Source organism: Equus asinus, chromosome 1, assembly GCF_041296235.1.
Source record: "Equus asinus isolate D_3611 breed Donkey chromosome 1, EquAss-T2T_v2, whole genome shotgun sequence".
Classification (NCBI taxonomy): Eukaryota; Metazoa; Chordata; class Mammalia; order Perissodactyla; family Equidae; genus Equus; species Equus asinus.
The window spans coordinates 120,427,672-120,444,061 of record NC_091790.1 but is presented as its reverse complement, the minus strand read 5'-3'; the positions used below and the strand labels follow the sequence as shown (position 1 = coordinate 120,444,061).

Here is a 16,390-nt window from a genome sequence, read left to right as displayed (position 1 = left end):
CCCTATTTGGATTCCTTTTATTCCTTTTTCTTGCCTGATTGCTCTGGCCAGGACCTCCAGTACTATGTTGAATAAGAGTGGTGATAGAGGGCATCCTTGTCTCGTTCCTGTTTTCAGGGGAATGGCGTTCAGTTTTTGCCCATTGAGTATGATGTTGGCTATGGGTTTGTCATATATGGCCTTTATTATGTTGAGGTAGTTTCCTTCTATGCCCATTTTGTTCAGAGTTTTTATCATAAATGGCTGTTGGATCTTGTCAAATGCCTTCTCTGCAACTGTTGAGATGATCATGTGGTTTTTATTCCTCAGTTTGTTGATGTGGTATATCATGTTGATTGATTTGCGGATGTTGAACCATCCCTGTGTCCCTGGTATGAATCCCACCTGATCATGATGTATGATCCTTTTGATGAATTGCTGAATTCTGGTTGCCAAAATTTTGTTTAGAATTTTTGCATCTATGTTCATCAGTGATATTGGCCTGTAGTTCTCTTTTCTCGTGGTGTCCTTGTCAGGTTTTGGTATCAGTGTGATGTTGGCCTCATAGAATGTGTTAGGAAGTATTCCATCTTCCCTAATTTTTTGGAATAGCTTGAAAAGGATAGGTATTAAATCCTCTCTGAAAGTTTGGTAGAATTCCCCAGGAAAGCCATCTGGTCCTGGGGTTTTACTCTTTGGGATGTTTTTGATTGCTGTTTCAATCTCTTTCCTTGTGATTGGTCTGTTCAAATTGTCTGCCTCTTCTTGAGTGAGCTTTGGGAGATTGTAGGAGTCCAAGAATTTATCCATTTCCTCTAGGTTATCCATTCTGTTGGCATATAGTTTTTCGTAGTATTATCTTATAATCCGTTGTATTTCTGCAGAGCCTGTTGTTATTTCTCCTCTTTCATTTCTGATTTTGTTTATTTGAGCTTTCTCCCTTTTTTTCTTTGTAAGTCTGGCTAGGGGTTTGTCAATTTTATTTATCTTCTCAAAAAACCAGCTCTTTGTTTCATTGATCCTTTCTACTGCCTTTTTCATTTCAATAGTATTTATTTCTGCTCTGATTTTTATTATTTCTCTCCTTCTGCTGACTTTGGGTTTTATTTGTTCTTTTTTCTCTAGTTCAGTTAGGTATAGTTTAAGATTGCTTATTTGGGATTTTTCTTGTTTGTTAAGATGTGCCTGTATTGCAACGAATTTTCCTCTTAATACAGCTTTTGCTGTGTCCCATATGAGTTGGTATGGCATGCTATCATTTTCATTTGTTTCCAGGTATTTTTTGATTTCTTCTTTAATTTCTTCAATGATCCATTGCTTGTTCAGTAGTGTAATTACAATTATTTTAAAATGTGATTATAGGGGCTAACTGGGAAAATAAGATATGAAAGTTACTATTAAGATAGTAGAAATAGGAATGGATATTTTTTCCTTTCTAACATTCTTTGACATTACTGTGATTTTTAAGAGAAAACACTCAACAATGGAGTAAGAAACTTGGAATTTCCTTTAAAGAACTAAACATTTTATGAAATAAGGAACATCTCATTCTAACAACACAAGAGTTTAACAAACTAAGATTGTTGAGTTTAACGAACTAAGATAGTTAATATCAAGAAATTAGGAACAAGGATTTCCATGGAACAGCAAGAAATGTCATACTTTAAGTTCTGAAGTCTTAATAGTTCTGTTCAGTGTAAGAATGAGTCACCTAGATTTTATACCCACCTCCTGATCTTTTAGTTATTTCATAGCTCACTACCACCTAAAGCGAATGGGCAAAAAAAATCAAATTTCAATTCAGCTAAGTCTGATTCATTTTAGCAGCTCTCTTATACAAGGTAGTTTAAATTACTTTAAATTTATCAATAATAGTAAGAGTAGTAACATTATTACTGTTGCTACTATTAGCAACATGTATTGAATGCTTCTTCCGTGGATCACTATGTAATCTAATCCCCACAACATCCCTAAGGGGTAAATGCTTTTACAGTCCTCTTTCAGAAGAGGTCAGAGGTCACTTAAAATTAAGGAACTTGCCTAGGTTGTACACAGCTAGTATACAGAAGTACCTGAACGGAAATTCAGGCAGTATGACCCGAAGCCCAAGTCAAAATACAAATGTGCTCGGGACAAGACGGGGCAAAGGAAAGACAGGCTCGATCCTTCACGCTCTCCCTACAGCAATGAACCTGATCATATCCGCCATATGGGATATAAAACCTGCCTTCTGAGTACATTTACTAATTTGCTTAAGTAGATAGATCAATCATTCAACCAACAAGGCTATCACATTTTAAATAATTTTAAATTACTAAATTTAATTTTTATCTCCTATTTAAATTTTTTTTATAATTATTTTTATAATCAATCAATATTGACAAATAAATGTTTGCCAAAAACAGCCAAGTGAATTCAAAGGAGAAAAAAAAATCAGGCTGTCAGAATTTCCACAGGAAGTCCTGCGATCAGTGATTCTAACCTGGGGGGATTTCATCTGATCCTCATACCCCATTGACGCCTCTGTTCTCATGGATGGGGATTAAAAACATAAGTCATATCTTGTTTATAGGAAAATAGACACCTTAGAATGAAAAACAGGGGACTGTCTGTTTAAACAATTTAAGCATCTGTTTCTAGGATGCTGAAAAGGAATGGATAGGAAGGTTAAAGATAAAACACTATTTGTAGATATTAAATTGTTGGGCTTAACTGTCTTGAGTCTCGTCTCATCTGCCCAGAACATATATTAGGAAACGAGGTCCCTGGAAACAAAATGCTGTGATATTCGGAGCTCCCCGAAGCGCAGATTAACTCAACAAATAACAGGGATCAGGGTACTAATAACATATCATCATGGGAAAACGAGGGGAATCTGGCACGAGTACAGGCTCCTAGCCTGGCTGAGCTGTTAGCAGCTCACAGCGGCTACAGGTTGGCGTGAAGGAGCCTGGAGGAACAACCGGTCTCCAGATTCCACACCACAGGCTGCATCCACAGCTCCCATTTCACGGGGCTGCAAGGTCGGAAAGGAAGATGGCAGGTGAGGGAAAGCCAAGGAGACAAGCCTCCTTGTGGATGGAGCTTACACCTCTTCCTCCCACATGCACTGCCTCTGACAAATTGGAGGTAAATATCACCCTATTTTTAATACATGTGCAGGTTTCACTCTATCAAGAAATCCTGATCTGTCTTTCTTAGCTGTTTTTTTAACTTATGAGAAATCGCTGAAATGAGGATATCAACAACAGTAATAATAATGGCAAATATTTATACAGCACTTACAAGAGCAGTAACAGGCTATTCTAAATGCTTTCTATCAGGGAAGGTCAGGAAAGAATTCCTGGAAAAGGTGTGCTTGACCCAGCGTTGGAGTGAATTGTTGAGGATCTAACAGCAGAAGAAACCAAACACAGCCCACTTCCAGAGAGGCCGGCTCAGGACCAAGAACATTTGCAGTGCTTCTGGAAGTCACTGAACGCTGGCTGCACAGGACCAACCCCCGCAGCTGGAAACCAGCCGGGCACATGAGCCTAACTCAGGCCACTCCAGGGCCAGAGAAAGGGGCTTTGTCTTAATTCAGTTGGGTCCAACAAAATATGCAAGCAGGATTCCAGTCCGAGTGGATGCTGCAGCCCAGAAAACCATCCTGCCTTCCCTCACTGGCAGAGTCACACCACCGGAAGAGCTTTATCACGTCCTAAGGGTTTTTACAATTTTTGCCAACTTGAATAGCAAAATATAGTGCCATATGGGCCCAAGTTGTTTGGCTTTGAGCCTTTACCGCGCTGCTCTTTATTTCTTCGTCTCCTCGACAATCAGCATAACTCACTACCGTTATCGTGTCCATTTTTAGCAGCACTCAAGCCCCCTCCCCTTCTAATTTACTGCCCTAGATCTAGAAACTGATTACTCAAATGTGAATTAAGAAAACAGTCACCAACTGAGGACGTAAGGCACTTGATGGATGTCCCCTCACTGCACACTCCAAGGGACAAATGTCCACGGTAATCTCCGTCTGGTCTGCGGGGCATATGCAGTGGTCCTAGGCGGCCGGCGAAAAGAATTACTAAATTTAAAACTGGATTTAAAATGCCCCAGCAACTGTAACAGGACCCAGAAAACAGCAGGGCTCAATAAATCTTGTCTAAATCATCTATTTTGGGCTACTTTTTTTTTTTCTTACATCTAATTCTTAGCCACGTGTGGCGCAACTGAAGTTGACAGAAACCTGCACTACTCTATTTAAGAAACATAAATAGATGAGAAATTTAGAAAAGTACAGGGAATCAACGCTTACTTTCTTCCTGCTACAAACCCTATATGACAAGAACTGTTCATCATAAAACACCAGGCAGATACTACCCACTGAATGACTCCCAAATTATGGGAAGTGAACGTCAATTCTTTATTCCAGTAATCAAGAGGGAGATTTACGTTCAACACCATTCATTTTTATTTAGATTTTGTTACTCAGAGAAATTTTGCAGCCTAAGGCCTACCAACAAATTCAGCAAATACACATAATGCAATCTCAAGGACATTTGTAAAGTAGTGCCTAGTTCATTTAGCCACAAAATAAATTCTCATCATAAAACCTAAGATTCTCCTTGTAAAAGCAGAAGAAATGGGCAGGAAGGAGGGGGACAGATAAGAAAGGTCCAGTGGGACATAGGGGGTGGAAATGAGAACTGTTTCTTCAACTCCCTTGCAAACTGTCCATACCCTCCCAGCTGTAAAATCCATCATTACTAAATGCAGCATGATTTTTAAATGAATGTGAATAAGGACAGAATGTGATCATTATTTTAAAGAATTCACATCGGCAGAGATAAAATATAAGTATTTCCATTTCCTGATGCTTTTTCTCCTCTATTCCCAAATGTCCCATAAATCACTGCCATACACAACCACACACACACACACACACACACACACTATAATTGTCCTTTTTTGGCTGTAACACTGGTTATCCAGAGTTAGACAATAAATATTTATTAACAACTAAGTAAACAGTTTTTAGAGAATTGTCAGATACCAGATTGCATGGGCGGACTGGGGTTACCCAGAGAGAAAGTGAATCTGTTGGGGGAAATAGTTTTTCTGTCAAACACAATCCAGGAGTTACTAACATCAGAAAAGGAGTTACTGCCTAGGAGTTGAAGCAGAAGCCAAGTCAAAGAATCCAGGCGTCAAACAAGAAAACAGGCCAAGTCAAGACCAGGAGACTCACTCTGGCAGCAGGTTCCTGTCGAGGGGCAGGCTGGGCCAGGAGAAAGGGGTCAGAGTTGGTGTGACAGGAGGAGCTGTTTCTCAGAGGGCCCAGAGGATCGCTATCTGACGAGGCATTTCCTCTGATGCTGTGCAAGTGACCTGGAAGAACGTGTGCAAGATGCCTATCTTACAACCACGGTGCAGCCCCGCCTCTCACGGCAGGTGGATCAGTGGCGTGAAACTGAAATCCATCACGTCTCCACACCATCAGGACAGCTCTCCTCTACTTGGAGAAACAGTCTTCTCCACAGACTAAATAAAGGTTTTTATATAAGACACCAAAAGGTAAACAGAGCAAGCAGCACAGACTCATACGGGAGGCTGAGTGCCCATCCTCTCTGCTTCTCTCGCTTGCTTGCAAACAGTAAGAACCTTTCTGAACAGATGAAAGTAAACTTTGAATCCAGCAAAAAATTCAGGCACCCTGCCACAAAGATATTCTCCAAGCAACTGCAGGCCATTTGCCGTCCCATACAGCTCTCTTATTTCTTGTGACGTATTGGATCTGTGGTTAAATGAGCCCAGTATAGAATTACAGCCTTCATGCTTTGATGTGAAAAACCACTGACAGATCTAGATGGAAAGATGAGGACAAGCTGGTAAATTTTCAGGATGATGGTGCATAGGGGCCTCATTAAAACTAATGTCTTATCTTCATTTAACATCTAAGCTTCATTCTTTTTTCCTGTATTAACTTAAAAGGCTCTACTAACAAAAACTGTCACCACTTATATAATTCTTCCTGCAATCCGCCAAGCAATGTGCAAGAGCTCTTACGTGCACACAGCTTTAAGGAGTCACAAAGCACAGCTGGAATTCAGCTGTCACTCTAACCCCGGAGTCTCTTCCTGCTCACTCTAACAGGTCCCACACATTACGTGCAGAACAGGTTATTCTATAAACAACCCTGAGATTCACCACCTCTATGAAAATAATTTATCAGTATGTGAAAAGTGAATAAAATAGTAGGGCCCCTAAATAAATACCAGTCTCAGCCCAGTCTGAGATGATGACAGCTGCCACACTGGCCAAAAGAGAAAGAGAAAATAGAGAATCTAAATCCAAAGACTGCAAGCTCTGTCCCAGAGACCCAGAAATCACGTCTGTCTTCTCAGTTGGAAATTAACTGTCTTAAAAGAAATTCAAATAAGTCATTCCAAATCTGCTGTTTTGTAGGAATTTCCTTCAGAATCAGTAAGAGTTTAAAAGTCTGAGATCCAAACAATGGAAGAAAACGGGCCATGGAGGAAAAGGCAATTTATTAAAGAATTTGTGCCAAGAGCCAATAAACATGTGCAGAGAAGTTCAACTTCACAAAAGCAGCAATGCAAGTTCAAACAATTCTGTACCACTTTTCATCTCTCTCCTCTTTGTGGACAGCAATTTAACAGTAAAAGCAATTACGCAAATGAACTGAGATATGTGTACGCACGCAGATCACTAATTTTAATAATTTTTCTAAATGGGACACCACTCCTACAGGATGGTTTCAACTTTGGTTCAAAAAGAAAAACCGCTTCTGGGAACTTAGATATAAAGCCATACATTTGCATAATTCATACAAAAAAAGTGGCAGGACAAACAAAACTATTAATAACAGTTACAGAGGGGGAGAGGGAATGAAAATTTTCCACTTTTTTGTGGAAACCATACAATTTTTTGTATAATTTTTACTCTGCGTTGAGTTTTCTTAAGAAAGAGCCTGATTCTTAAGGTATTTTTAAAAGCTATTTTAAATGCATTATTAAAAATCAGATTTGGGTTCAAAAATTTATTGCATTAAAACACTTGAGAGCAACTCTGCAGAGCAGGCCGCACTAATTCCTGCCCGGCTCACAATCCAGATTTCACACTGTGGGTTAGACAGAAAGTGTGCCCTGAGTTCCTTTGGTCCCAGACTAAAATTTCACTTCGGCACAATGGTAAAACTGGGCTATGACTCATCTTCCTCTGCAAAACAATGAATGTTCCAGCTCAATGGGAAAAAACCACTTGAGTTGCCAGTTCATTGAACTGTTCAAATCAAGGTCAACATATTGGGGCAGGAGCAAGTCAGTCACTGTGCCCTGATGCTATCTAATTCTCGAACCAGGCCTTTCGATGGCCCTCCAACCAAATCCTGAATTTGCAAATATTAGAACAGGAAGCACCTGGTGCCCTCTAAGTGGAGGGTCAAAGAACCCAAGAGAAACATGAAACGGATCCAGGATCCGTGTCAATGGGCATACCTTTCAAGTAATGCCAAGGAAAAACACAGCTTCAGCTTACATATATTTTAAGTACTGCGATGAACATAATATTTGATTTCCTATTCCTAGACTCTAGCAGGCAAAGCTGATTATCAACTGACTATATTTTTATAATTTTTACAGAACTTATTTACCTGGAACTGTCACTATAGCTTGCAAAGTGCTTTAAAACGTGTGACACCCCTAACACAACCCCCAGGGGACAGTCCCATTGGAGCCCCGTCTCAGAGGTTCCAGGCCTTTCACAGTCAATGGCGGGGGAACCCAGGCCAGGTCCCATCCCTTCACCAACTGGTCAGTTCCACGTTAATCAGACTTCTCATGTCCCCCCAGATTCTTTCGTTTCAGCCAAGTCACCGTGTCCACTCTTCTCCCAACTTAACAATGTTCTCTCTCAAGCCTCTGCAAATTATATTCCACCTGGTCGTCCTAACCACCAACTCATTTTCTTTAAAAACACTAAGATCAGCTAAAACTTCACAAGCGCTGAGAAACTTTCCCAGACACATCTCACCACCTCTGGTCACCCTAAACGCTGTGTCCCTTTATCCTGCTACAGTCACCTGGCGGGTCAGGCAGCCCTAACAGCTGGCAAAGACAATCACGCTCCTTCCTCTCCCACGAACCCTCGCCCAGGGAACCTTCAGGAAGCTCCTGGAGCACCCCACCGCCCCACATCGCACCCAGACACCTCAGCCCCTGCAGAAATGCTCGTTCGAAGGTTCTCATTCACGAGGAGCCGACAGCCCGGAGCCTTGTCTCTTCCGAGAGGTCTGCTCTGCCGCGCGAGGTCAGCCCATCCTGTGAGCTCCTCCCAGCGCCTCCTCCCAGATGACAGGTGACCCCCGCCCGGCCACAGCCGGACAGAACGTTCTCTCTCGCCCTGGCCCAGCCAGCCTCTGCTCAGAGGGACTACCTGGACATCCCACAGGCAGACACGGCCTGTTGCCCCGCAGTGCCTGGGCCCCCAGCAGCCCCTCCAGGAGCCACCAGGCCGGGAGGGAACGACCAATGCTGCACTCCAGCCATCCCGAGGTGCTGACCCGCTGCAAGGCAAGGCCTCAGGCTAACTAGACAGGATTTCTGGGCATGGGGCTCCAGCAGCCTGGGGATGCTACCGAGGAGCCAAGGTTGAGTAATACTTTAACCAGTCCATCTAGAAAGGAAAGGGCTGGCATAGGGGCCTATCCACCGAGAAGAAAGCAGAAAGGATAGCAGGAAAGCAAGCTCCCAGAGGTGGTTTCCTGAGGACAATCTAGACATACGCCATCCGTACATCAGTACATGCCTATGAGTCCTGTAAGCTCTCCAAATACATTTTTAATGTTTTTTTTTTTTTTTTGGTGAGGAAGATTGGCCCTGAGCTAACATCTGTTGCCAATCTTCCTCTGTTTTTTTTTTCTCCCCAAAGCCCCAGCACATAGTTGTACATCCTAGTTGTACACAAGTCATTCTAGTTCCTCAATGTGGGATGCAGCCACAGCATGGCTTGATGAGTGGTATGTAGGTCCACACCCAAGAGCTGAACCAGCAAACCCTGGGCCACTGAAGCAGAGTGCACAAACTTAACCACTCGGCAGTGGGGTCAGCCCATGGCCTCCAAATAATTTTGTATTTCACATTTTCAAGGGTTTTTTCCCCTAAACTTTGGTCTCCCTCAATTAGATTATTTTTAATATTGGTCATTTGACCATAGACAATAAGATTAAGAAAAACAAAGGAAATATCTAACAAAAGCTTATAGTAAATATTTTGAAATAAAAAGATTCTATATCAAAGATAGATCAATAGACAGACAGACAGACACAGAGATTCAGATTTCAATCTACTCAGTTTTGCCCTGTTCTATCTCAGTGGATAGCTGTGAGGCAAATACAGTAGCCGCACATTCTACAAGACATTGGAGAGCAAAGGACCAGCAATTTCAAAAATAACACTGAAAGGCTAATTTTGAGCAAATATGTATACTAAATCTATTCCGTCTTATTTGTTTCCTTATTCCCTTTAGTTTCTGCAACATTTGAAATATCATCCTCTGCACTGGCGAAAGTTCAATGCAAAATACTTAGGTCTCACTCTTTCCACCTTCCTGGGGGTCTGTAAGGAAAGGATTTGTCTCCAGGTTTAACCTACTACGCAGACTGCTCTGAAGACCAGAAAGGCCGTGTGCTGCCACAGAGAACACCGTCATGAAACGTAGGCTTTTCTGTCTCTACTTCTGGCAAGATCACTATGCCGCAGCCATGAGAAGACATGCAGTTCACTAACGACCAAAGAGAAGAGAGCCAGGGCCCTTGTGGAATTTGAAATTATGTACACATTGGTTTTCTATTTTTATTAAAATAACATGCCCCGAAATATTTCTTTTTTAAAACTGCTTTCTATTTTCCTAAAGCCTTTGGTGAACTGGTCAGAAGACAGGAAAGAATGCTATCTATACACACCAGGCTCCTATTTAAAGCTGCAGTCTACTCATTTAAAAGTCTGCTCACTACATGAAGGTGTGTTTGTATTTTCCTTCTAATTGTCTTCTGATTTCAACCACCATAGACGCCTGAGACCCAAGCAAGACCGTCAAGACGCAGATGAGGAGACCACGGAAACTACTAACGTGGGGGAAAGAAAGAGGGTTAAGTGAGAGTCAAGAGAGGTCTTTGCAAGGCCACGATGCTGCAACTGCTGTTTCTGTGCCTGGGGTTTGAAGTCAGTCCCTGGAAGCTCTCTGAGCTTTCTGCCGGACCACATGGTTCTTTAAATAAGACAGAAAGTAGTAATAGCCCAAGGAGAGAATTATAGCACACTGATCTATTACACTTGGCGAAGAAACCAAATTTACTAAGAAAATATGGGCTGCTCCAATCATTTTAGTTTAAATTTGCTCCACAGAGATGATGCGTACAAGCGGTTGCCACCTCATTCATAAACATTACGAGGGAAAGAGTAATTCCAAAGGAAAGAAAAACATCTTTAAAAAATTCTACACAGCCTAAAAGTTTTTCCATAGTGACAATATTCATGCATGACATGTAAGATCAGACAAAACATATCATTTAGGGTTTGTTTCTCAGAGAGCTTATTAGACGAGTACACAGACACACATACTAAAGCAAGATGTGGATGTCTGAACTGATGAGAAAAAGTAGGTCACCGTGGAAGTAAATTCCAGTGGAAAAAGGTGCATGACCGCATCCTATGTAAAGTTCTGCATCAACATTTCTCCTAGACAAGACTGCATTCAACAAAAAACCCTTTATTTACAGTCCCCCCAAAAGCACAAATGTCTGATTCTCCCCTTCATCAGCTCTGAACTCTATAATTTAAAAAGTAAAATATCCTTTTAGCCAACACATCGAATACAATATGGGATGAGCTCTATCAGTATTCACCAGCACAGAGGAAACTTTCTCTACCGACGGTAAACAGAATATAATAAGCTACTTTGAAAGTAGAGAGAGGTAAAGAGAAGCACATCCGTTACAAGAAATTTATGGTTCCTGGAGTCCTTTTCCCAAAGAAGCCAGTAACTGGCAAATGATCGCATTGGGAAGAGAAGGCTGAAGCAGACAGCGTTGGTCTCCACCATTCGGAGTCTGCAGAGGTGCAGCGTCCGGAGGAAGAGCCAGGGCTGTTCTGTCACCAGCCAGGCCCTTCCTTCAGAGCTCTGCTAACAAATCGGGCTCAGCAGTGACTGAAAGCGATCTGTCCTTGCTGACGTCCTCTTTTCAAAACCTCACCGGCTGGGAGTCATGCAGGTTGACAAACTTACCTGGTAACTGCTTGCAAGCCCCGCCAGCTGCTCGCCCTGGCAAATCCACTCTGCACTTTTTCCAACGAAACGTGGTGGCTGCCGGGCCGCTCATCACCTACATCAGCTTGAAGGACGAGGAAAAAGATGCAGAGGAAGTGGACAACAAAAGCAGCCTGCGAACTGCACACTGGGATGTCCTGTTTTGGGGTGGCTTTTATTTTTCCCATGAGAGGATCTGACTAAACCTAACCCAATCTCCTCTACATACCAGACAGGAAGTTACACTTAGCAGTCAGTGAAAACTCCTTAGGTCGTTTTTTTTTCTTGTGTGTGTGTTTTTTTTTAATTGTCACAACTAAGGGCCTTTGAATGTTTCTGATCTTCTACAAAGAGATGATAACTCTGCTTCCTGTTCTGACAGCGTCAGCTGTAAGAGACACCTCCACCCACCTCCCCACCCATGATGCCTATAAATAGAGGCGTTTGCCCTGGGTGTCCAGCCAGGCTGCAGTTGGGTAACATATTAACTATACTTCAAAGAGTAAACTGGACTTGCCATTTCACTTTAATATGCATATATACCTTGGGAAAATGAAACTCAAAAGCATTTCTTCCTAATTCCTTAGAAATTGCTATCATGGAGAAAATAAACTTAACCATACAGAATCATAAAATAAGAGGTAGCAGCTTTGACTCATCTTTTCCAGCCTATTCAATCCTGTGTAGTATCTGCTCTCTTGCTGTCACTTAAAAACGTTATCCACACACATACAACAAGCAAGGAACAATCATAACCCACATTACGTCACCGGCCTCCAACTTTAACTCTTTTTCTCTCCAGCTTTGAAATAGAAACTTTCTACTTATAAGCAAAGATTTTCATGGAATATTGTATCCTTGTCAGGATACACATGCGTTTAAATGAAAAGCCATCTCGCTCCCTGCTACTGGCTGAGGTGGAGAAAATAGAATCAGTCAGTACTCGCTCCAGGCTCCTCTGTATTAATCTTAGACCAGAAGCTGTATGACTCCCGCAAAACACTCTCTCGAAGCCTCAATCTCCAAATCTGTAAAACGGGGGCATGACCTTGCCTGTCCTCAGGGCTGTGGGGAGGAGAGAGACCCTAAAAAGTGCAGTGATACAGATTATGTCACATGGTCAAAACTCAATTCTTTTTTTCATACAACTTTATTGAGATATAATTCACAGTTTGCAATTAATCCATTTAAAGCACATAATTCGATGATTATTAGTATATCTGCAGAGGTGTGCATCCGTCACCGCAATCACCTTTACAACATTTTCGTCACCCCCAAAAGCAGTCACTCTCCACTCCCTTCCCCCACCCTCCAGCCCTGGAACCAGAAAAACCTACTTTCAGTCTTACAGATTTGCTGCTTCTGGCCATTTCATATAAAAGAAATCACAGAATATGTGGTCTTTTGTGACTGGCTTCTTTCACTTAGCATAATGTCCTCAAAGTTCATCCACATTGTAGCATGTGTCAGTATTTCATTTCTTTTCAGGGGTGAACAATATTCCAATGCGTGAATACCCCATGCTTCATTTATTCATTCATCAGCTGATGGCCATTGGGTTGGTTCTACCCTTCAGCTAATATGAATAATGCCGCTCTGAGCATTCCTGTACAAGTTTTTATGTTGACGTACGTTGCATTTCTCTTGAGTATGTACACCCAGGAGTAAAACTGCTGGGTCAGATAGCAACTCCACAGTCAACCTTTGGAAGAGCTGCCAGTTTTCCACAGTGGCTGCACCATCTTGTCTTCCCACCAGCAGCGTTTGAGGGTTCCAATTTCTCCACATCCTCGCCAACACTTACTATTAGCTGTCTTTTGGATTACAGCCATTCTGGGGAGGATGAAGTGACATCTCATTACGGTTTGATTTGCTTCTCCCTGATGGTTATCAAAACCCGATTTTTATCAATAGTCCAAAAATGTCTCCCTTTTTATAGGTGGGCTAAATACTCTAAATACAGAAGAACCAGTGAGGTATGGCAACCACTTAATCAGAATAGATACTGGCTACAGTACTAAAGCAAGACCTTGAAGGTGACCAGCTTTAACAGTGGCTATTTTCCAATAGGTGTGAAAGAATTTCATCATTTTTAACTGGTAGAACTATTATATGGGCTCACACCAGCTAAACATTGCTGGCCTTCAGATTTAAATCCTTCAGATTCATCTCTCTTCTGAGGCTGCTAAAGCCGTCGGCCCTTCTGCCTCTACGAAAAGGCTGCTTAACAAAACTTATAAGACGACATTTTCAATGTAAAAATGACATTTGAATCATTTCCAATCAGTTCTTTCCACCTGTCTTTCTGTTAAATAGAAATAGCCTCAATTAAAGCGGCCTTTTGTAAGTGAACAGCCATAATCATTTACAGGAAGAAATCGCAGACCAGATCTGATTCACGACTGAGAATGTCACAGATTTTGAAGGTGGCCAAGGGGTACAACAAATCAGGATCTAGACACTAGCCATAATTTCCCCTTCCCTCTTGAGAAGGCGAGATTGGGAGAAGGACAATAATTATCCTACTTCGAAGGGATTATCTAATTCAGAATTCAAACAAATCTAATCTAATTCAAAAGGATTATCATTTTTTTCTAGTCGAAGGCATTATCTAATCTAATTTGGAGGGATTATCATTTTTTTCTGACCTTATGCTGTTTGAACATAATTCACGCACAGTGATGTTAATTATCTCTTTCCTAAAACACTCTATTTTAGGATTTTTTCTTTTGAGGAAGATTGGCTCTGAGCTAGCATCTGTGCCAGTCATCCTCTATTTTGTATGTGGGAAGCCGCTACGGCATGACTTGCTGAGCGGTGTGTGGGTCCACGCCCAGGATCTAAACCGGTGAACCCTGGGCCACCAAAGGAGAGCACACAAACTTAACCACTACACCACCAGGCCAGCCCTGGATTTTAATATTTTAATCGCTAAAAACAAACTAAACAGAATAAAATCTACACAAAGTATAACAAAGAAAACACAAAAAGCTTATAAACTTTCAAAATTAACAACTTTTTTCTTTATTTTCCAATATAAGGCCTCAGGCCTTGCAACACGTATTAATAATATGATTCATCCATCTTCTAAGAAATTTCCCATGTCCCAAGGCTGCACTATGTAATCCATTGTTTTCGTTATTTCTTGGCATACAGCTGACTATGAAAGTGACCGCTGAACTTTCCTATGTCAAATAGAACTTTCCATTGTGGGAAATTTCTAAAACATTCACATTAAGCTAACTGGAAATGTCATCATAGCTCAGGAGCAAATATGGTCTGTATCAACCAGCACGACTTCTAAACTACGCAGGAAAAGCAAACCATTGAACAAACACAAGTGCAAAGGCTTCCTTAGAGTTGCTGTAAATACTTGACAGTGAAGAAAATCAGAAGCAACAGTTTATCAAAAGTTATCTGAAGGTTCTTCTAGAAACATCTAATAGGCCGGCACTTGTTAAAACTGTTCTGTAATGTCAGACCCCATTCTCTATCCACAGACCCCTTCTGCTAGATTACACGTTGGCCTCCTTTCTAGTTCTTGTGAAATCAATAGACCATTTCTGTTGCAAGGATCTGTCTAGAGTATGTGCTTTCTTATTCAATCTGGTGTTGACAGCAATAATCAAATTTTGTGCATGCCACTAGCTCCATTATCGCTCGACAGCCACTGGCTGCCAGCCTCGGTCTACTCTAGTCAAAATGGAAAGAAAGGATTGGACTGGAGAGGGAAGTACAGAACAAATCAGCTGAAACTACAGGAGGTGGTGGAGGAGTGAGAGAGGGCAGCAAAGGCACTCGGAGACTAATCCTCTCCCCTCTGGGGAGACGCACACCCGGCAGCATCAGCACAGCCAAGCCCAGGTGAGCAGATTGTGGCTATTAAAGGCACACATTTCTTCATTCTTTCTGGTATCTGCAAACCCTCCTGGCTTTGAACATCTTATTATAACTGTCAGTCCTAACTAAAGAGCCTATACCTAACCCTGAAGAGCAACAGACAAAAGCCTGAGACCACCCACACCTTCCAACACCAGGGACACCAAGCGCCAGGGAAGCCCAGACGCACAGCACTTCCCGAGAACCCTCTAGACACTAATGGCTTCCTTTTGTAACTCTTCTGTATGCGTTTAAGCTAGAATGAAACATTCCTCCCAGATCAGAAAACATTAAATTCATCTTACGATAAAAACAGAGTCAGCTTTAAAAAAAAATTGGGGAGTGGATGGAGACCCGACTATGAAATTTTACTTGACTTGCACTTTTAGACTTCAAATTCTCCAAGAAAACCACACTCGTGCTAACGGATATTCTCTACCTAAAAGCAGCATGGACGATGCTATTGGCTGGTATGACAAGCAACTCTGTTCTCCTTTTTTAAAACTTGAAATAATTTTATATATAAAGAACTCACACAACTGAACAACAAAAAAATAAACAACCAATCAAAAAATGGGCAGAGGATATGAACATTTCTCCAAAGAAGATATACAGATCGCCAATAGGCACACGAAAAGATGTTCAACGTCACTAATCGTCAGGGAAATGCAAATCAAAACTACACCAAGATGTCACCTTACACCTGTTAGAATGGCTATAATCACTAAGACTAAAAATAACAAATGTTGGAGACGATGTGGAGAAAAGGAAACCCTCATACACTGCTGGAGGGAATGCAAACTGGTGCAGCCACTGTGGAAAACAGTATGGAAGTTTCTCAAAAAATTAAAAATAGAATTACCATATGATCCAGCTATCCTACTACTGGGCATTTATCCAAAGAACCTGAAATCAATTCAAAGTGACTTATGCACCCCTATGTTCATTGCAGCATTATTCACAATAGCCAAGATGTGGAAGCAACCCAAGTTCTCAACAACTGATGAATGGATAAAGAAGATGTGGTGTGTGTGTACCTATATATATATATATATATATACACACACAGTGGAATACTAACCGGCCATAAAAAAGACAAAATCATCCCATTTACAACAATGTGGATGGACCTTGAGGGTATAATATTAAGCCAAATAAGCCAGAGAAAGATAAACACCATATGATTTCACTTATTTGCAGAAGATAAACTAACATACAGACA

General features: G+C 41.5%; 1 protein-coding gene across 23 annotated transcripts in view; it reads right to left on the bottom strand.

Moving 5' to 3' along the window:
• UTRN (utrophin) overlaps positions 1 to 16,390 on the bottom strand; it is a 478,862-nt gene that overhangs the window by 410,128 nt on the left and 52,344 nt on the right. For 13 of the 23 annotated variants that reach the window (XR_011502522.1, XR_011502525.1, XR_011502539.1 and 10 more), the window contains exon 1: positions 11,269 to 11,582. The exons of 9 other annotated variants lie outside the window; for them this stretch is intronic. Coding sequence is in view for 10 of the 14 variants with exons in the window: in XM_014850666.3 (XP_014706152.2) it covers positions 11,269 to 11,362 (94 nt within the window). In the remaining 4 variants the exon portion in view is untranslated. Of the gene's footprint in view, positions 1 to 5,212; positions 5,299 to 11,268; positions 11,583 to 16,390 lie in introns of those variants that run through there. One more of the 23 variants, XM_070506742.1, reaches the window with a different exon arrangement.